Raw genomic sequence first — 22439 nt, 5'->3', positions numbered from 1 at the left:
TATCATTTCCCTTTTCAGACACTAAAGGTGGGAAACTATCACTTCAGATATTTTTAAAAGCAAGTTGAATTTTAGGAAGAATAGAAGTACCTTGAATTTTTTTATTTTATAGTACTGAATTTAGAAAAATTTCTGCCTCAAAGAGAACATTTTAAAAATGATATTAATCATTCTTTAAAGATAAAAGTATTTGATATGACTGTAGTATGTAACTCATGAAATGTGTTTCTAATTAGCTTTTTTGGGCAGGGAGTGGTGTAGGTAAGCAAAACAATTGCAAACAAGTAGAGCAGAAAACAAATAAAAATAGTGTTAGCCATCTTGCAAATAGAACCTTTTTATAAAACCTTTCAGTATATTCTATAACACCTTTCAAAGAGTAGAGCTTTATAGATTTCCCAGTATTATTTATTTTCTAATTGGGAAAAAAACATTCATTTAACAGGCAATTTCTTAGCATTGTATGTAGCATATGCTGATTATCATTCTTTGACTGTTTTGGGTTTCTGCTGCTTTTAAACTAGCATTTAAATGGACCATTTGATTAATCATTTGTATACTGACTATAATCCTCCCAAATTTCCTTTCTGAATTGTACATACTGTAAAAGACAATTATGTTGCCACAGATTAAATAAGCGAATTAAAACAGAATAGCGGCTTAATTTGACCTGTGATTTTGCTCTCCTTCCTTTTAGTGGAGCATGTGCCATTCCACAAATAAATGAAGTCATCCATGACAGGTTGTGATGAATTGCCGTATTTATACTGTATATTTTAATAGCCTCACACTAATTTAAATTGAGCACAGAGTAAATTATAATTCAGTCACTTGACTGCTTATATTTAACTTGACAACTCATCCTTATTTGTCCTGGAGGTGTAGCGAAGAGCAGGGAAAGGCACTCAGGTATTTCAGTTTCTCACTTAACCCTTTCTCCATGAAATGCTTCATGTTCGGAGTCCCTCCAGTTTGAGAAATTTAGCTCTTCCTATGAAGAAAAATAGTAATAATAATAATAATAATAATAATAATAATAAAAACTCAGGGAGTCTATCCTTTGCTAGTACTTCAAACAAAAAATTAGTATTTCCATGCCTTTTCCCATTACCTTCAAATAAGGAATTGGACTTGTTTATTTTTCACAGTTTTAAAGCTCATTCACAGGAATGCCCAAGGGAAGGAGAATTAACCTTCCACCTAGAGTGTCAAGTTTCCCAGAAAATAGAAGAGCATTTCAGTAATTATTTTAAGGTGAATTTTAATCTCCCTCTCAGGTTCCCAGAAATTACTTTATTCACTTTTCTACCGTTATAGAATCTCCACTGTTCTGCACTATAGCAAATACCAAGGATGATCAAGACCTATGAGAGTACAGTATTACTTGCTACATTTTAGGTCAGAGTGGCACTTTTATTTACTGTGGTGTTTATATTTTTGGTTTCATTTATTTTTAAATATATATATATAATTTTTTATTTATTTCAAAGAGGAAGGGAGAAGAAGAGAGAGATGGAAACATTAATGGTGAGAGAGAATTATTAATTGGCTGCCTCCTGCATGCTCTTCACTGGAATTGAACCCACAACCCAGGCATGTGTCCTGACTGGGAATCGAACCGTGACTTCCTGGTTCATAGGTCAATGCTCAACCACTGAGCCACTCTAGCTGGACTATTCCCTATACTCGACATGGTGGTTTTAAATTCAGCTGTAGAAATCAAGCAATCCATTCCTTCTCTCGGAGCATTATGGTTGTAAGGCACACTTTAATTAAATCCCACATCACTTAATGGCCACTACTGTAAGATCCTATACAGCAAGCATGTCAAACTCAAAGGCTAACATGGGCCAAGTAAATGAGGCATGCGGCCTGCAAGTTTGACATGCTTGCTATACAGGGTGCTGGGAGTGAGGGAGGGAGCTAAAGAAAATGTACAAGACTCACCCTTTTCCCTTGAGGAGCTCACAACCACTCTTTATTCTTTAGCCTTCTGTTTTTAGAAGATGAAGTGTGAATGCTAAAGATAAATGTGGCAAGGGAAAAAATAAAGGGCCAAAGCTAGAAATAAGTTCTGAGGGAGGGCTTTTTGGCTGGCTTCCTGAGATGGTGGCAGCATTCTATCAGGCCTAAAAGATAGAAAAGACTTTATGATCAGTGACAGTGGAATAAAGAGAGGAAGCTCACCTCAAGTGGAAGGAACAGCAGAGCAAAGCCTGGAAGTGGAGAAAGCACAGGACATGTGGGTATCAGTAAAAATCATCTGGTTTCACGTGAGGATTGAATTTGTGATGGGGAGTAGTGGGAGGAGCTAGAATAACAAGTTGGAGCTAGACTGTAGAAGAAGTCCTTGAATATCATGCTAGAATTGTAACTTTATGCTAGGCCATGGGAGCCCAATTAAGATTTTTGATCAAGTGGACAATACGTTTATAGCCAGTAGTGTGAGTTTGATTCCAATGTGTTGGCTAGCCCTGTGGAATTATGTCTTTTATAGAGTGTGTGCTTGGAGAAGCAATATAGCTTAGTAGTCATGCTAAGTACTAAGTACAGCCAGACCTCCGTTCTCCAACATCACCATCTCAATTTACTTATCAACCCAATAATACTTTCATGCTGATACCTGTGTGATTGGTCATGAGTCTCTCGGGTGACAAAGGAGAGAAAGCTTGAGTATGGGTCAGTTTACCACTAAACCTTACATTGTTAACATCTCAGGAAATTGTGCTGTAAATATTTTCCTACTTTTTTGCTTTAGTTGCTGTTTATTTTTATTACATTTTCAATTTTTACTCTATATTTCATTTCCTTTTTGTTAAATTTTCATTTACATTTCATGTCCTTTTTGTTTTTAAAGTATGTATTTATAGATTAAACAGTATGTTAAACATGTATCTAAGAATCATTAAAACGGAATCACTTGGGGGTCTGGAATGGATTAATTCAGTTTACATTATTTCTAATGGGAAAAAATGATTTGGTTTCAAACAGCATTCTAGAATGAATTGAACCAAGGTTCCACTGTAAATGTATTTTTGAAACCTTAAATAAGTGGTTCTCAACCTTATTGTGGGTTAGAATTTACCTGACAAGTTGTTGTTGTTTTTAAATACTAAGAGGTGGGTCTGCCCTCAGAGATTTTGATTACATTATGCCTATGTATCATCAGGATTTATTTAAAGTGCCCTGAGATATTTATGAAAATAACTTTAAATAAAGGTAATTATAATAATATGAGGCCATGTTTGAGATCTGTTGCTTTAAAGTAAATAATAACTTCATTCCATTTACCGTATTTTTCGGACCATAAGACGCACCGGACCATAAGACGCACCAGTTTTTAGAGAAGGGAAATGAAGAAAAAAAAATTCTGAAACAAATAGTGTCCTAAAATATTTTATGTGCATTAAAACCCAACATCACAGTCATAAACACATGTAATCAACCCTGTAAAGTAAACAGCAGCATTTAGAACCATTTTAGAGCCCGGCAAGCACACAGAGACCACACAGAGCCGGGCAAGTAAAAAAACTTTTTTTTTACAGTATATGTGTAGGCTATATTTGGACCATAAGATGCAGGGAAAAAGTGCGTCTTATGGTCCAAAAAATACGGTACTAGTTTTTTAGGATGAAAGATTCCCTGTACTTGACATGTTGGTGTGAATAGATCTAATAGTTTATGGCAGTGGTCGGCAAACTCATTAGTCAACAGAGCCAAATATCAACAGTACAAAGATAGAAATTTCTTTTGAGTGCCAAATTTTTTAAACTTAAACTTATAGGTATGTACATTGTTATTAAGTTAATTAGGGTATCCTAAGCTGGCCTTTGCTAAAAATTAAAGGGGCCAAAGAGCCGCATGTGGCTCACAAGCCGCAGTTTGCTGACTACTGGTTTATGGCATAGACTTGAAACACTAGATGAATTTATTTTGTTGCTAAGTTTTATACGGGAACAAAAATGTAAGTGAATATTGTTGGCAAAATGACTATTGATCTGGAGAAGTGTTTCTTGGCAGTTTCGTATTACACTTACAGGCTGGTTTAGTGAGAGCTTTTATAAATAACCCTAAAGCAAACTCTTGATAGAAACTGGCTATGCCTTTTTTATTTTTTTCCCCTCCCCCAAATGGATGTCATTACTATAAAATGTGTTTTAGAATTAGCCTCTTCTTTCCTTGCTCTATCAGCAGTTTGCAATTTATAATTTATGGATTTTTTTCCCTCCACTATGATTATATATATCCTGCAGTTGTAATACAAAATGTAGTTCAGTGTTGGATGGTGTGTAACTACTGCTGTCATGATAATCCTGGGTGTTCAGTTTTTATCTAGAAATGTCTAGAGTTAGAAACTCTGCCACAGACCTTAAAATTGTCTTTCAACTATTTAATTCTCATCGCTCTCTTTTTTAAGTAAAAAAAAATCATCAGAGTCAGGAAGGGGCCAGATGTTGCCAGGCCATGTGGCTCCTCAGAACCTTGGGTTCCTCCTATAAACGAAGGGGATTAGATGAAATAATTTCTGAGGTTCCTTCAAGCTCTAACATTTTATAACATTATTAGCAAAGAAACATTATGCAACTGGAAGAATGAAAAAAGATGTTATATTTTAAATCCTAAAAACCCTACTTTAAATGTCATTTTTACTCATCAAACTCTTCTGCTTATCGCCTAGTGTCTGAATTACCAAGCAATTTTTTTTAAATGGTTTCAGAGTCACTCCTATCTTTCTCTTCTGAAAATAACCAATGTGGCCAAAATAGGGTATATAAATTAAGGGTGTTATAACTTAACTGACTTTTAAAGCTATTAATACTGACCTTTGAGACCTGGCTTTTTCCTTGGTCCCATCAATCACTTCTATACCACCTCCCCCAATACAAAGGATTAGACAGATGTGGATACAGTTTGTATTGCTGGGGGTTTATAATAGTGGGGAGGCGGAGGGGAAATGAAGAGTTTAGTTTTTATGTTTCATAGCAAGTGTAGCTATACTTAATTTAAAGGTAAATGAATGTATCAATGTATTCCTTTCCATATTTAGGTCATACTACTAGATATTACACTGGAACTTCAAAAGCAAATTATGTCTGAATTGGAAATTCTTTATAAGGTAATTTTTTCTTGGTCATTTTTTTTCTTATAAAGTATGCCTGTGCTCTTGGCTTGTAGGTTTTTAATTGCTTTTGTCTTATTTTTGTTACAGTGTGATTCGTCATATATCATAGGATTTTATGGTGCATTTTTTGTAGAAAATAGGATTTCAATATGTACAGAATTTATGGATGGTGAGTTTTTCCTTTTATAGTATTTTAAAAATTACTTTTGTGGGATAGTGTTTTGTAACCTGGTTTTGATATAAATGTCAAATAGGATGGAAAATAATTAAAATATACTAATAATTACCTTTGTACTCTAAAGCAAGCGTGTCGACTCAGGCCCACGGGCTGCATGCCTCGTTTATTTGGCCCCTGTTAGCCTTTTGAGTTTGACATGCTTGCTTTAAAGCATCTTAGTGTTAAGGATTTCTGGTGTTAAATATTTAGAGCTGACCTATAATTCCGAGAATGTGATTCTATTTACTTTTATTGGAAATTCAGATAGAACAAATTAAATACTAGTCCAACTGGTCGTTTGATATTTGATTCTTCCATACAATCTGTCTTTACTGGCAAAACAGGTGTTCTGTTCTTTTAATGTTTCAATAGCCAAAACATATTTACTTCAAAAAAAATCAATTAACCCAATGTCCTATATTTTTAGAAAGAAAAAGGTTAGTTGCAAGATAAAAAAATTATTTTTTAACACAGCTGTTGAGCCAAGATGTGTTTTGTTTTCTTTGGCCTCTAGCCCTTTCTCTCCTTTATTTTTTTATTCCTTTCAATGTACCTACATTGGTAACTCTTTCTTGACCTTTTTTTATAAGCAGAATGCAGATTTCTTGATATCAGTGAAATTACCGTCATTGTTATTATTGACCTATTTTAAATCAAAGAAGTCTAAATTTTACATATTCATTTTTGCGGTATCTGGCCCATTCAAATTCAACAATTTAAAATATACTTAGTTCATTTTGGGAAATCTCAATGCATTACTGAAGCAATTAGTTCATGCCCTATAAGACTTTTTAATGAGCCAGCATTGATGCCTTGATACTATAGTAAGCTATGTAATTGCTCTAAATTAGTTATAATAGATGCTAAGAATTATAGTTCTTTCAAGGATACTGACTAGAAAAAGTAGATTCATAGAGCTAGTAGATGTTATTATTTTATGACTATTCATTCTTTTTTTAAAATATATATTTTATTGATTTTTTTATAGAGAGGAAGGGAGAGGGATAGAGAGTTAGAAACATCGATGAGAGAGAAACATTGATCAGCTGCCTCCTGCACACTCCCTACTGGGGATGTGCTGGCAACCAAGGTACATGCCCTTGATCGGAATCGAATTTGGGACTCTTGAGGCCGCAGGCTGACGTTCTATCCACTGAGTCAAACCAGTTAGGGCTCATCATTCTTTTTAGAAGTCTTCAATTTTTCAAATACATTTAAAAATTTCTTTATTGAGATGGTATGTTCAAATGCCATCAAATTCACCCTTCTAATTTGTACAAAACCCATGAATTTAGTATATTCACAAGGTCATGTACCATTCTTGTCATTAATTCCAAAACATTTTTATCATACCCAGAAACATACTCCATATCAATCAACAGTCACTTCTTACTCCCTCTTTTCTGTAGTCCTTGGCAAACACTAATCTATTTTTGTCTCTATAGATTTTTCTATTTTGGACATTTGACACAAATGGAATTTATATAATATATAGTCTTTATGTTTGATTTCTTTCATTTAGCACAGCGATTTTCAGCCAACATGCCATTAGAATTTTTAAAACATGTAGTACCTGACTAGTTAGTCAAGACCACTGACCTTTTTTCCCTTAGATCAGGGGTCCTCAAACTTTTTAAAGTGGGGGCCAGATCACGGTCCCTCAGAGAGCTGGAGGGCCGGACTATATGAACTACTAATTCCTACTGTAACACCTTGGCTGCGTTCACTGCCCAAAAAACCTGGCGGGCAGGATCAGACTCCCCTGGGGGCTGCATGTGGCCCGCGGGCCGTAGTTTGAAAACCCCTGCCTTAGATTGTCAAATAAAAAATGACAACACCCAACACAACAATAGCCATCTAGTGTGAATGCCCTGTCTTGAACCATAAATATATAGGTCTTATAATAGAGTTGTATCTTATTGGTCACTTCACATAATAAGGTTGTATCTGATTGGTTAATTTTCAGTACCAGAAATCCTTATATACAATATAGGCACCTAATTTTTTTAAAAGTCACTTTGGAGCAAAAAGGATAGGTAATTACTATTAATCAAAATTATACCTCTTTTTTTTTCTTTTTTAGTCAGGTAAGCAAAAATATTTTTGGTGTGTCATAGAATTTTAGTAATTTATGAGCTCCATGAGATGAAAAGGTTGAAAATCACTGACTTACATAAAGTTCTCAAAATTCATTCATCTGTATCACATGTTAGAACAGTCATGTGCCACATTTTAGTCACTGTAAAAACTGAATGCTCCCATCCTATATAATAAAAGCCTAATGCGCAAATCGACCAAAGAGTGGAAGGACCCATAGAACGATCAGTCACTATGATGCCCACTGACCACCAGGGGGCAGACGCTCAACTCAGGAGCTGCCCCCAACCCGCAGGCCCCAGGCCAGCAAGGCAGGTTCCAGCAAGGGCCTCCTAATTGCCCACAGAGGTAATTGCCCCACAGAGGGAGGCGACCGGCGGTGGCAGGGTCAGGGCCATTGAGCGGGTGGTTCTAGGCTGGCCAAGGTGGGTGCCAGCAGGGCCCCCCTCACCTCACCCCCGATCGCCCTACCAGTCACCTCACAGATGGGCCCTGATTGCTAGCCAGGCCTAGGAACCCTATCCATGCATGCATTTTATGCATTGGGCCTCTACTAAAATTTTATTGGAGCTGAATTTCCAGGAAGAAATGGAAATACATGTGGTTCAGAAGGAATTATTTTTTCTCTAATAGGAGCAATATCTGTAGGGCTTGGCAATAGATTCCATCTCACAGCTCCTCAGTTTTGAGTGCACAGATTACATCCCAGTCAGTCAGCCACCGACCTGTCCCCCCACAGAAGAGCCTGTCCCCCCACTGAGGAGCCTGTCCCCCCACAGAAGAGCCTGTCCCCCCACTGAGGAGCCTGTCCCTCCACAGAGAAGCCTGTCCCCCCACTGAGGAGCCTGTCCCCCCACTGAGGAGCCTGTCCCCCCACAGAGGAGCCTGTCCCCCCACAGAGGAGCCTGTCCCCCCACTGAGGAGCCTGTCCCCCCACTGAGGAGCCTGTCCCCCCACAGAGAAGCCTGTCCCCCCACTGAGGAGCCTGTCCCCCCACTGAGGAGCCTGTCCCCCCACAGAGGAGCCTGTCCCCCCACTGAGGAGCCTGTCCCCCCACAGAGAAGCCTGTCCCCCCACTGAGGAGCCTGTCCCCCCACTGAGGAGCCTGTCCCCCCACAGAGGAGCCTGTCCCCCCACAGAGAAGCCTGTCCCCCCACAGAGGAGCCTGTTCCCCAGCCCTACATATTCAGAGCGTTCTTGCAGCCCTCCCAAATCACACTTGATGGTCTTCAGAATTATTTACTGTAAATTCTCTGTTGAGAACCTCAGATCCTATAAGGACCCAGGTTCACAAGAACCACTTTAACAAGTTTTAAGGGCCATTGTATCTTTAGTGTGGAGGCAGCGTGTTCCTGTACTTTTGACATATTTTCAGGTTGTAATAATATAACACACACATACAATAGATTTTGTTTTTTCCATCAATTGCTAGAGAGTCCTTTGTGCCAGAAAGGATCAATGGAATCAAAATCAAATTTCCAAAGTAAAAAAATATTGAATCCTCAGTTTTACACCCTCTCCATATTAAACACCCTCTGTTTTATTTCATTTTATTTTTAAAATATATTTTATTGATTTTTTACAGAGAGGAAGAGAGAGGGTTAGAGAGTCAGAAACATGAGAGAGAATGAGAGAGAATCATCAATCAGCTGCCTCCTGCACACCCCCTACTGGGAATGTGCCCTCAACCAAGGTACATGCCCTTGACCGGAATCGAACCTGGGACCTTTCAGTACACAGGCCAGCGCTCTATCCACTGAGCCAAACCGGTTTCGGCAACACCCTCTATTTTAATGTGTATCACAAGTTCCTTAATCTCACCACTGCTCCAACATGCAATAGCCAAAACCACATTGCCATAACAACCCCTTGTATTCCTTTATCTCTCTATCTTGATTTCTTATTTCTTCTCTTCCCCAGGAAGAATCACTTTCACTTCCTCCCTACATATCACTATTACAGTGATCTACTCCTTACTCAGTTTCTCTTTGGTATTTTTTTAAATATGTTTTTTAGAGAAAGAGGAAGGAAAAGGAAGAAGGGAGAGAGAAATTAGATGAGTGAGAAACATTCCTGCATGTCCCCTACTGGGAATAAATTCGCAAGCCAGGCACGTATCCTGACCTGGAATTGACCGGGTACCTCTTGGTGCATGGAATGACATTCAGTCACTAAGCCACAAAAGCCTGGCCCCAGTATTTCTAACCAGTCTAATCCACATCTCTGTACATGGAGCAGCATTAACAGAATTGATGTTCTATTTTTGGCCCTGTTGGAACAGTATTTATGAATTCTATAGTAATGTACAGTAATGCCCTAGACCTTCACATTCACTCACCACTTACTGACTCACCCAAAGAACTTCCAGTTCTCCAAACTCCATCCTACCCAATATGCAAATTGACCATCACACCAAGACACAAGATAGCCACCCCCATGTGGACACAAGATGGCCTCCACAAGATGGCCACCACAAGATTGCCTGCAGGGGAGGGCAGTTGTGGGAAGATAGGGGTGACCAGGTCAGCAGAGGAAGGCAGTTGGGGGAGACCAGGCCTGCTGGGGAGGGCAGTTAGAGGTGACTGGGCCAGCAGAGAGGGCAGGTGGGGGGGACCAGACCTACAGGGGAGGGCAGTTAGGGGTTACTGGACCCTGTATTAGGATCAGCACAGACTTTATCCCAGGAGTTTTTTGGCCTAGTTCCATGAAGACAATAGCCCTAATTCATCAAAAGAAACATTTAGTTGTTTGGCAACTAGATTAGTTTTTTGCTAATCTGTTAGCACCCTTTTTTCTGGTTCCCGTAGCCTTCAATGAAATGATGGGTAGGGATGACCTGAGGTCAAGGGACACTGAGTAATGACAGGTTGCTGGTAGCAAACCAGTGACCTTGGAATCAGGATCAAATAGTTCAAACCAACTGTTTCAGAGATAAGTGAGTTTCTGAATGTTTAGAATACCAACATCTCAGCTAAGATTAAACTCTCTCTTTCTGAATATATGTCATAATCATATCACATTGTAGTGAGATTTTTTTTAACTGTAAAAACCGAACATGTGATTCTCAAGCTATGCGATGTTATAGGGAAACATTTTAGACCTTTGCCGTTCTGGGAGTTCAAAGGCTCAGAGCTTTCCTGAGCTCTGCTTTCAACTGGTTCATGACCGTGAGTAGAATACTCACTTCTCTGGAACTCAGTTTCTCCCACCTGTCAAGTAAAGTCATTGCACTGATCTTTAATGTCCCACCAACTCTAACATCTGATGACTTGATGAATCTAAAAATTGCCTTTTGGGCCGAAGCTGGTTTGGCTCAGTGGTAGAGCGTCGGTCTGAGGAATGAAAGGTCCCAGGTTCGATTCCGGTAAAGGGCATGTACATTGGTTGCGGGCACATCCTTGGTAGGGGGTGTGCAAGAGGCAGCTGGTCGATGTTTCTCTCTCATCGACGTTTCTAGCTCTCTATCTCTCTCCCTTCCTCTCTGTAAAAAATCAATAAAAATATATTTTAAAAAATAATAATAAAATAAATAAATAAATAAAAATTGCCTTTTGGGGATAGGCCTATAGGATACAAATTACAGTGAAACTGAGTAAAAATTAAAGGGAAAAATAAGAATTACTTAACTGCACAAAGAGAACTCATCAGTCTTCTTAATAGGAACTCTTGATTCTGAGTGGATCTACCACATCTTTTATTTATTTGTTTATTTATTTTTTTATGCCTCTGACAATTATCTCTAATGAGTATGTCAAGGACAAGATGAATCTGTGGTGACACAAAGCCATCTATGGAAATATTTACCCACATGATGGCTAAGGAGAGGGAGATGTAACCAGGATTAAATGGATATTTACAAAACCCAATGAACTACTCCAAAATAGGGTTTTCTTTTGGCTTGTTCTACTGATAATGGTAGTGACATAATCTTTAACTTTTTTATTTAGCTTATTAAATATTGTCTACTTAGCTCATTAAGCCCTGATTTATGTCCTACATAAAATAAGTCTCCTCTTAAGACTTCTTACTAGTATATGGGAGTGATTTGCACCTCCTAGTTTTGAGCCACTCAAGCTGTTCATTTCATAAGGGATTGGCGCAATAAGCTGCATTTATCAGCATTCCAAATACCAGCATCTGATGCTTGATCTTCTTGAGACTGTTCATCCTTGCAGCTGCATTCATCTGAAAGATCAATGAAAACATAAAATATTTTTTCTAAAATACTTTCACTTTTATTGCATCTGTAATATAAATGCTATTTTAGTAAATAAAGATGGTTCAGCTCATTGCAGAAGTGTGTTTTCTCATTATCTTCCCAGTAGTACCCAGAGCCAAAATATATAAGTTTTAGTCACTCCGGGATTTTCCAGCTTCATGTTAGAATCTGGAAACTACAAGGCAAAGTTATCTAAAGAAGTGATCATTTTCCTGCATTAAACAGGATAAATATAAAGCCAGTAGCTTTATTTATATACTAGTAGTCCATTGTGTGCAGTAGGCCGCCCCCTGCATCCATGGGAGCGGGTGGGAACCGCAGCGTGCTGTCGGGAGCCGTGTAGCTTCCGTGGGAAGCAGAAGTGAGCCGCTGGCGCCCACGGGAGCTGGGAGAGAGCCGCGCCACTTCCTCCGGAGGTGGGCCTGCCGCCTCCTATCCGGGCCTGTGCTCAGCCACAGAGGCTGCAGGCCAGCCCAGCATCCCTGTCCATGTCCGCTCCAGCTCCGGGGGGCTGGCCTGAGCTGGGGCACAGCAGCTCGCTGGCCCCCCTGTCTCTGTCACCATCTCCACTCCGGGCCTCACCTGCACGCACAACCTCCTGTCTGGTCGTGACCCGTTATGAAGTCCTGGCCTAATTTGCATATTTCTTATTTATATATATATAGACTGAACAAAAACATATTTTACCCCAGACATTTAATACATGATATGAGAAAAAATTTTCTCACAATGAATGCACAGAGGAGAGACCCAGTACTCTATTCTAGTAGTTTTATTGGTAGTAACACATGTTTTTCTCTACAGGGGGATCTTTGGATGTATATAGAAAAATTCCAGAGCATGTCCTTGGGAGGATTGCTGTGGCGGTGAGTATATGGCTCCAACCTTATGAAATCAGGATGGTTTTGTCTCTAGTCGAGCCTTACTCTCCTTATATCCTCTTCTCAATCCCTATTGACAGCCAGGGCCATCTTAACTTTTTATTGTCATTTTTGTGCTTTCTTCTTTCCATAGACCAACCCACAATATCTATATAGTCACATGACATCTTTCAGGCTTGTGGGCACTCTGACCCGTTCTGCTGTCATGTGTTGCAGGGACCTTAGTGCTCTTATTGACCATGTCCTTCAAAAAAGAAAGCTGGTTGTTGGGCATTTTATAATTATAAGCATATTAGAAAATACTTTTAAAGTCTAAATTATTAAAATAAAACCATCTATAAGAAAATAATACTTTGTTCTTAAAGATTTTTGTTCTTGGGTTTTAATTTTTATTTCCTTTGTGATTAAAAGTAGTTTTTCTATTTTTTTATATTACTTATAAACTGATGAAATATATCAGTTAACTTGCTATATAAGCCCCATATTTCAAATTTGGAATAATGTAGGTTAAACAGTGTCTAAGGGAAGCCATGGGGTAGTGTAATAGTGAACAATTGCTAAACTAAAGGCACTCTGATAACCTAAGCAGTTTAATGCAGAACAAAGCGATTATACCATGTACCATTTAATTAAATGGCTGATTTTCACATTCATTATACATCAGACTGACAACGCAAATCCTTTAATCCAGCATGGACACTTATTTAGTTTCAGTTTATTGTAATTCACAGCTTTCCTTTTTTCTTTCTAATTATTAGTGTGAACTGCCCAGGATGATGAGAACTTTCTTTTCTGATGCTATTGCTGTTAAGTAGCTTCTAATCTACATGTTTAGGTAAATTAGTTCAGTGTAAAATTTGAGTACTTAAATCAGTATTTTAGATGAAAATAAAAATGTTTCATTTCCTTTTTTAATCTCGGAGGGGAATGAATTCTTTGTGGCTTTTGGCAGTTCTTGGCTCTAAAGTTTAATAACACGTATAATAAAGGACAAAAAAAGGCAAGGATACCAATAGAAAATGAAAAAAAGTATATGAGTTCTATGTACTCAATTATCTATTGAACTGGGATAAAAGAGAAATCTGCCTCCTTCAGTGGAGAAGCATGTTCTTCCTGATTCATAAATCTTACCTCCCTCTTGTGTAGGGCAGCCGCACAGGGCTACCGTCTTTTCAGTTCTACTAGAGTGGGAAACCTGTGAAGGGAATAGAGTCAGAAAATAATAATAGTAATCCAGTTTCCAATACAGGGCTTAGCTATTGAATAATGGAAATATGACAAAAATTATTTTAGAGAAAGGCATTTAAAATAAGTGCTAGCCCAAAGCATTGTTTACATTTGCCCTTATAGTTTTAAAAATTAGAAGTTTGTTTTTTTCTAGAATGCTTCCAATTTCTCCAACTTTTATGGCTCATCAGGTCATAGTACTGCTGTGGTCAGAGTAGAAAAAATGCTTTTGATAGTTTTGCTCTCCATCTGCCACTTTTTAAAAAAATATATATTTTATTGATTTTTTACAGAGAGGAAGAGAGAGGGATAGAGCGTTAGAAACATCAATGAGAGAGAATCATCAATCAGCTGCCTCTTGCACACCCCCTACTGGGGATGTGCCCGCAACCAAGGTACATGCCCTTGACCGGAATCGAACCTGGAACCTTTCAGTCCGCAGACCGACGCTCTATCCACTGAGCCAAACCTGTTTCGGCCATCTGCCACTTTTTATAGACTCTTCTGGGACCTAAACTTGTGTAACGCCTCCAAAGTATATCCTATATAATAAAGAGCTAATATGCAAATGGTTGTCACGCCCTCATGCTATCACGCTCAGATAATCAACACTGGGGAGAGAAGAATGGGGACCAGTCAGGCACAAATGAGCTCGCAAGAGAGGAATGGGGACCAGCCAGGCTGCAGCCCAGGAGAGGGACAAGCCACCAAGCCACTTGACCCATGGTCCCAGGTGCCAGTGGCTGGGGCTGCAGCCTAGGAGAGAGACAAGCCACCTGTCCTGTGGTCCTGGGCACCAGTGCCTGCGGCCTGGGCAAAGCTGCCTGCCCACTGTCCCCTGCGGCTGTGGCCGGCCCAGGCGAAGCTGGCCTAGGTCCTGGGTGCCTGTGGCCGGCCAGAGGGAGGGAAGTCTGGATCCCAGGTGTGGAGCGAGGCAGAGGTCATTAGGGGTGATCAGGCAGGCAGACAGAGGAGTTGGGGGCGATCAGGCAGGCAGGTGAGAGGTTAGGAGCCAGCAGTCCCAGATTGTGGGAGGCAGTGGGACATCTCCTGAGAGGTCCCGGATTGGAGAGGGTGCAGACCAGGCTGAGGGACCCTCCCCCGGCATGCATGAATTTCATGCACCAGACCTCTAGTTTTTTTATGTAATGAGTAGGCTACAAACTAAAATAATCCTTTGGTGCCACTAACAAACACCAGTGAAAGAATTCTACCAATCAAAATAAGACTAGCAAATCGGTGGTCTGTAGGCCATGGTTTGTAAAGTAGATATTCTCATGGCCTGAATGGGTTCCTGGTATCCTTGATTCTCTTCTAGTGTTCTGAAGACAGCTTCAGCATCATTCCCTTTAGTCCTCTCTGTGAGGCCACGAAAGTACATGGGTGCTCTTTTGAGGTCAAAATCAACAGAATCAGGAGAGAGGAGGAAAATAGGTGTATAGTGACTACTTCATCATGGGTAAATGTTTTATATGCAACTATTATCATTCAGTCTTTGTAGCAACTCTATAAAGTGTAGATTATTGTACATATTTTATGCATAACTAAGATGAGGTTTAGAAAAGTTAAATAACTTGCCCAGAGTTATATAACTAGCCAGTAATAATTTGCACTGAGGGCTTTTGACTCCAGGCCCAATGTTCTTTCACTCTACTTTCGTAAGAGAATGAGAAAAAAGAAGAGAACGGAGTAAAAGAGAGAACAAGGTTTAAAAGAAAAAGAGAAGTATGAATGAGAGAATAATGGAATAACACATACAGTTCATATTCTCTTCATGTCTTAGAACCATATCTAGGCATCTCTCCCTCCATAAATTAACTATTTCCCAGAGATCCAAGGTTCAATTGAGGATGGACCCCTGTCAGCCTTTCTGATATGTTGTTCAAATTTTCTCTTGTAGGATGTATAGCAAGAGAATATTTTTCTCAAATAAAGAAATCCACATAAACTGGCTGAATCCAGCCTTCCAGCTTGTTCCGTGATTTTTATCTACTTTCCATTTGAATCTGGTCTCCTATAAACAGGAATGCCTTTGTGACTTTCCCTTCCATCTACCACATTTTATTTTCCTCTCATTTCTGAAGCAGTGACACTGTGTATTCTGAGTGCTAATGTTGATTGAAGTTGTCCCTGAAACGATGTGCACTTGACATGTCAAGGAGTGAGTGATTGACAGCAGATATAAGTACTTTCAGTGTCAAGGTTTTGTCAAGTCATTGTTATGAAAACCTGCCTACTGAATGCCAATAATACCCTTTAGATTTTCAGTCGACAGATTTCCAGCTCCCTACTTTGATTCTTTTATGCTTGTAAAGGAAAATGTAACCTATTTTGACAAAGTTGGAAAAACAACAATTTTTTAATCTCTAACAAAATTTATAATTTTATCAATATCATAAAATCAGGATTTGTTTTACTTTTTTTTCTGCCTGGTAGGCTGAATATGATGGCTTGCCTTCTCCTTGTATGTTTTCTGATTATTCTTTTTCTGTGAGACCAATTTTTATTGCTAGCTTTAATGGAAAGATTTTATAATATGTAACTAAGCTTGGAATTGAGACATTTATCCTATACTTCCAGAACTCAGAAGCTAATTGCTTCCTTGCTAAATAAAATGATCTTGTCCTACTGCTCAAGATGAAAGTTGTTTTTATTATTGATGTTATTTTTTTTATAAGCATTGTCCTGTTTCCTCCCTTTGTGTTAAACTTATCGTTATTACTATTTGGTATTTTTTTTTTTTTTTTACTATTTTCTGTCCAGAAAATGTGTGTTCTATTGAAATATCACTTATTCCAAACCCCAAAAGAAATCATTTTCTATAAAAATGTATTCATTCTATTCTCTTTCAGTAGACAAACATTGTGGGATTGATTATACTGTGTTAGCAAATCTTTCAGGAGTACATTTTACTCCATGAGAACAATTAAAATATGTTAACCTCTGCTCAGGATTAATTGATATAGATTTTATATTCTTCCAAATCTTTACTATTTGGAACTTGGGTTTCTCCCTTTGCATTTCTGTTTTTAATATTACTCTTAGTCTTTCTTGATCAACTAAAGCCCTTGCATATTTAGCACCCCAATCCTCTTGTCACCATTTTTAAGAAATGTACCTCACTCAGTTACTTCTCATAATGGTAGCATTTTTTTGTTCTTACAGTCCTGACCCACCTAAAATTTCCTAAAAATTACAGGTACTTTTAAATTGTTGTAGTCAATTTGAGTGATAGGTATTCATTTATTATATCTAACACCTAATTATGAATAGTTAATCTTGAAATTGGCAAGTCCACACTCATATGCATACAGAGCAATGGGTAGAAATAAAAATGTTTGCATCTCCTTTTACAACAATGTCTATATAAAGATTTCTAAAGTTTCTAATGATTTAATTTTCACTGGAAGGTAGCACTTGTAATCCATGTATGTAGGGTCTTAGAAATATGTTTTTTTCCCGTATATTATTTGACTAGTTATTCTTAACTCAGGCTGTTAAATTCTGAAATCCAAATCTAATTCAGATGTTTATATCTTCTCTATTTCCTTGACTTGCCTTTTTGATATTGTCTACATGATTCTACACTTATGCTTGCATCAGCCAGATGGGCTACTTTGTTCTTTCTTACCCCAATATCAGTTAAAACATTTTTGGGAAACTTACTATTTTGAAGTTATTTTAAACTTACAGAAAAAATATTCCCACAGATGCTTCACTCAGATTCCACAGTTGTTAACAGTTAACCACCTTTGGTTTATATATGTATGTGTGTATGTATGTATGTATGTATGTATACACAGTTTACTCTTAAACATCATGTCTATACAGTGGTTTAGGGATACTAACCACAATGTAGACAAAAATCTGAGTATAGCTTCAGTTTGCCCTTCACATATGTGGATTCCCAGCCACAATCTTGAATACTACATATTTTGTCCTAAAACATTTGAGAACAAGTTGTGGACATCATGACCGTTTACCCCTAACTATTGGGTCGGCAACTAAGTAATTGCGGATTTTAAAAAATCAAAGACAATTTTTTCATGGAACTAAATAACTTTATTCTGTAATGTATTGCCCATTTTGATCAATGACCCTTTGCTATCTTTCAGGCAGCATCATAATCCCACGTTCAAAAAACTTCTGGTTTTTATTAGCAAAAAACTGAATCAGGTACGATTTGACATCATCATCATTATTGAAATTTTTACCATTCAAGGAGTTTTGTAAAGATCGAAACAAAAAGTAATCAGATGGTGCAAGGTCAGGACTATATGGTGGATGTGGCAAAACATCCCAACCAAGCTCCATTAATTTTTGCCGAGTGACCAAAGATGTGTGTGGCCTTGCATTGTCATGATGGAATACAACACCTTTTCGATTTGTCAATTTGGGCCGCTTTTCTTCAACTGCATTGTTTAATTTCATTAGTTGTTCAATGTAGACATCAGAATTGATCGTTCGGTTGGGTGGTAAGAGTTCAAAGTAGACAATTCCTTTGTAATCCAACCAAACTGATAACAAAACCTTCTTTTGATGAATATCAGCTTTTGATGTTGTTTGAGTTGGTTCACCTGGCCTGCTCCACGATCTTTTCCGCTTGATATTGTTGTAAACAACCCATTTTTCATCGCCAGTTATCAGTCGTTTTAAAAATGGATCATTTTCATTACGTTTCTTTAGCAAATCGCAGCTGCTAATGCGTTGCGTTAACTGTGATTCTTTCAGTTCATGAGGAACCCATGTATCGAGTTTTTGAACATAGCCAAGTTGTTTTAAGTGATTTTCAATGCATGTATGTGATACATGAAGCTTCTCTGCAATCTCACGTGTTGTACTGTGACAGTCCGAATTGATTATTGCTTTGATTAGGGCGTCATCAACTTCAACTGGACGACCAGAGCGTTTTTCATCTTTGAGTGAAAAATCACCAGAACGAAATTTGGCAAACCAATTTTGACACTGCTGTTCTTTTAAGGCTTCGTCACCATAAACAGCACATAACTTTTTATGAGCTTGCGATGCGTTTTTCCCTTTGCGAAAATAAAAAAGCAAAATATGATGAAAATGTTCCTTTTGATTTTCCATTTTTCAACGAACGCCAAACGAAAACTACAAAACAGATCAAAAAACTTTTTTTACTGATTAACAGCTGAATAGCCAACTATCAAATAACAAAATGTGTTTTACATTTGTACTACGTCTGCAAACCTAAAAATTCAACTGAAGCCATATATGTGTGAAACCCGCAATTACTTAGCTGCCGACCCAATACTTCAGGTGTATATTTCCTAAGAACAAGGACATTATCTTAGATTATCACTGTAGACTGATCAAAATCAGGCAATTAGCATTGATGCATTATTATCTAATCAACATTCCTTGTTCAGATTTTGCCAGTTGTCCGATAATGCCCTTATAAACCAAAAGAAAATGATTCCTAGTTCAACATCCAGACTAGGGTTATGCATTGCACTTAGTTGTCATGGCTCTCTTAATCTAGAACAGTGTCTCAGTCTTTGTCTTTCCTGACCTTGATGTTTTTGAAGAGTACACTGCCCCAATACTCTGATTATATAGTCTGACCTTGGCCTGCATGCTTTCTTCTCTCTTTTTTAAAAATTTTTATTGTTGTTCTTAATCCTCACCCAAGGATATTGTTTCCATAGCTCTTTAGAGAGAGAGTGGAAGGGAGAGAGGTGGATGGAGTGGGGGAGGGCAGAGAGAAAGAGAACATCTATGTGAGAGAGACACACACCCCACACACATCCCGACTGGTGCCAGAGGTTGAGCCTGCAACTGAGGTACGTGACCTTGACCAGGAATCAAACCTGTGACCCTTCAGTCCTGGGGCTGATGCTCTATCCACTGAGAAGCCTGGCCAGGGCTTTCTTTTCTTTTTTTCAGTTACTCAATGCTTAATACTTGGTAAAGCCTCCCTGACTACTAACAGGAAAAGTGATCACTTTTTTACCCATTGCCTTTATTAGCTAATTTTAAAATTGTCCCTTTTTGGTCTTCAATGTTATGATTTTTTTTTATTTTTTTTACCTACTGAAGTATAGAAAAATTAAAAAAAAAAAAAAATGAAGATCTTTGTTCCTTTTTCCTATCCCTCTCCAGTAAGAACTTAGTAAATGTACTTCCAGGTCATATTATGCACATACACTTCATTCTTTCATTTCTCATACCTTATCTTCAGAACATTGAAAGTTCATGAAAAGAAAGAAGGTGAACACTTACACATTTGGCATCCTCAGCCTGGCACACAAATGGGAGATACTTATTGGTTGACAGAGTTTTAAAGGAAGAATTATGGTTGATATTATTATATGATTAAATGTGGAAAGGTCCTTATAAAAATCATCATTGTACTCTTTCTTAAATTCAGGTTGTTAAAGGCCTTACCTATTTGTGGAGTTTAAAGATTCTACACAGAGGTATGTACCAAGCTGACAATCTTTGACAATTTGAGTGGGATGAGGAGCTCTTCATATCCCTTGATTTTTAAAGTGAATAAGTGATGTAATATTTAAGCTGATATATTTGATAGTCCAAAAAATGTTATTTTTCTTTTCTTGCTCAACTGCTCTGATTTAGATTATAAACTTGGTATTGTATTTTTGTGAATAGTATTTACCAAACGTGTAAAAAGGTATTTTATATTATTTGATAATGACAGGATCTTATTTTTCTTAACTCTAGTTCATGAAAACCTTCATTTCTGTATGATTGCATCTTTTTTAAAAAAATTAGCACTTAGATATCATCATACACAGTTCCTTAAGAAATTACTTCACATGCCTTGAAAGTGAAACTTTAATGAATTGGTAAAAGCATCAGAAATTAGTTTCCTAGTTTATTAACATAACACATGAGAAGAATAATCAGATAACTGTTCAGTGTTGCAAAAGGAACCTCCCTTTGCATTTTTTTATGTTCCCAAAATGTCTGAATTCAGTTGGAACAAATTATTAAGTGAGAAACAGACTATAACAAAGCAACTTCAGGGCCTAATGTTACTAACAGTATTGTTTAATTTTCCACATCTGCTCAACATAGTTTAATGCACATTTGGGGAATGCAACAGCATACACATTAGATGTGATTAAAGGAAAGTTTTTCTTAAGAAAAAGTATAAACTATGAAAGAGACAAAACAACTGATGTCTTCAATTGTAGTACCACATCTGTTACTAAGGGTTCTGTTATGGTGGTTTTCATATCTTGGTGATTCCTCTTTTGAAGAGGATATGTAGATTTTGACAAATAAAATATCAATTCAGTTCTTTAAGGTATTTATGCTGATTAATGGAATCATAACCCAAATTTTTCTTTAAAGCCAATCCACTGTATTTATAAAGTATAGTTGGTACAAAATGTAAATGTAGGGAAAGTTTGTATTACTCTTTCTGGGTATGAATAAGCATGTAAACACATCCGTGGGTAGGAGAAAAATGGAGCATTTTTCACCAGCGAGATGAAAAGAAATGGTATGACTTATATTGCTTTTATTCCCAGTATTCCCACTTCCATACACGCATCAACCCATGTAGCCATCTTAATAGGAATTAATATACTGGTCAGTTCTTTTCATTTTATTGATTTTTATGGACATCTGCTCTTCATTTGACAAAGGAACTCAAGGAAGTCATCAGTTCTTAATAGCAAAGCTTTCATTAAAAGGACCTTGCCCTGGATATGCAAATGTACTATTAAAGTGATCCTTAGTACCATCCCATACTCTGGACACACAGCACAATCTGGCTTACAATGAATTCTCACTAGCCATAACTTTCCGTGAGAAAGTATAGTGGATAGGGAGATTCTCTCTAGTTATTCTGCAATTCTTTTTCTTTTAAAGAATTGATAAATTGGTATACCTCTAGTATTTTCTATGAATTATTTTAGTTTTACTCTTTGTTTTAGAGAAATAACTGAATTTTTCAAATTGAATAATTTGAAATGGGATCTTGATAGATATGTTTCAAATTGTTTATATCTGGATCTAAAAATAAAGTTTGTGTTAGTCAGATTTCTAGTACAACTACCCTATTATCACCGTGGGCAAGTGTTGTTGACTGGAGGGAGCGTCTCTGAGGCAGGTAGGACCTTCTTCCCAGTGCTGGAGGCAGTGTGGGCGAAGACATGGTTCTTTGATCAGTGGCATATGAGGTTTGACTGAGAACATAGAAGTTTCACTAAGGAATCCTGAGCCTGTACTTCTCTTTTCAGTCTGTCCTGGCCAATCTAGTTCCTACAAAGAGTCACCCACTGGAAAATGCTCCTAGGTTGGGAAGAGGATATCTGCAAGGGGCTGAGTGGGGGAAGTGGTAGTGGGCCAACAAATCCTCTCAAGTGATTTTAGTTTTAAGTAAATACCAGTGAGTGAATGTACATCTGCATGTCTAGATGGACAGACTAAAGAACTTTAGTGCAAATGAACGGTTATTCCCCAATAATTATGGGTACTCATTTATGGAAATAATATGCTATGGTAACATGCTTCATTAAATATATATTTAGCTTTTCAGTTGCCTAGATATTCATGTAAACTATTACCTTCTGGATTTAAAAGCATGTGTTTTTATAGAAGAGTGGAATAAGCCAGATATCCTTGAAGATTTTTGTAAAACATTGTAGTAAAAAAAATTCACTCTAGATTGAGTAGTTA

At 37.8% G+C, this 22439-nt stretch overlaps 1 protein-coding gene across 2 annotated transcripts in view; it reads left to right on the top strand.

Moving 5' to 3' along the window:
* MAP2K5 (mitogen-activated protein kinase kinase 5) overlaps positions 1 to 22439 on the top strand; it is a 238149-nt gene that overhangs the window by 83706 nt on the left and 132004 nt on the right. For both annotated transcript variants that reach the window (XM_084887497.1, XM_084887496.1), the window contains exons 10-13: positions 5048 to 5116; positions 5210 to 5291; positions 12460 to 12521; positions 20158 to 20206. In XM_084887497.1, coding sequence (XP_084743623.1) covers positions 5048 to 5116; positions 5210 to 5291; positions 12460 to 12521; positions 20158 to 20206 — 262 coding nt within the window. The remainder of the gene's footprint in view (positions 1 to 5047; positions 5117 to 5209; positions 5292 to 12459; positions 12522 to 20157; positions 20207 to 22439) is intronic.

Source organism: Pipistrellus hanaki, assembly GCF_964339955.1.
Source record: "Pipistrellus hanaki genome assembly, chromosome: 1".
Classification (NCBI taxonomy): domain Eukaryota; kingdom Metazoa; phylum Chordata; class Mammalia; order Chiroptera; family Vespertilionidae; genus Pipistrellus; species Pipistrellus hanaki.
The sequence above is the reverse complement of the archived record's forward strand: the minus strand, read 5'-3'. Positions and strand labels throughout refer to the sequence as shown.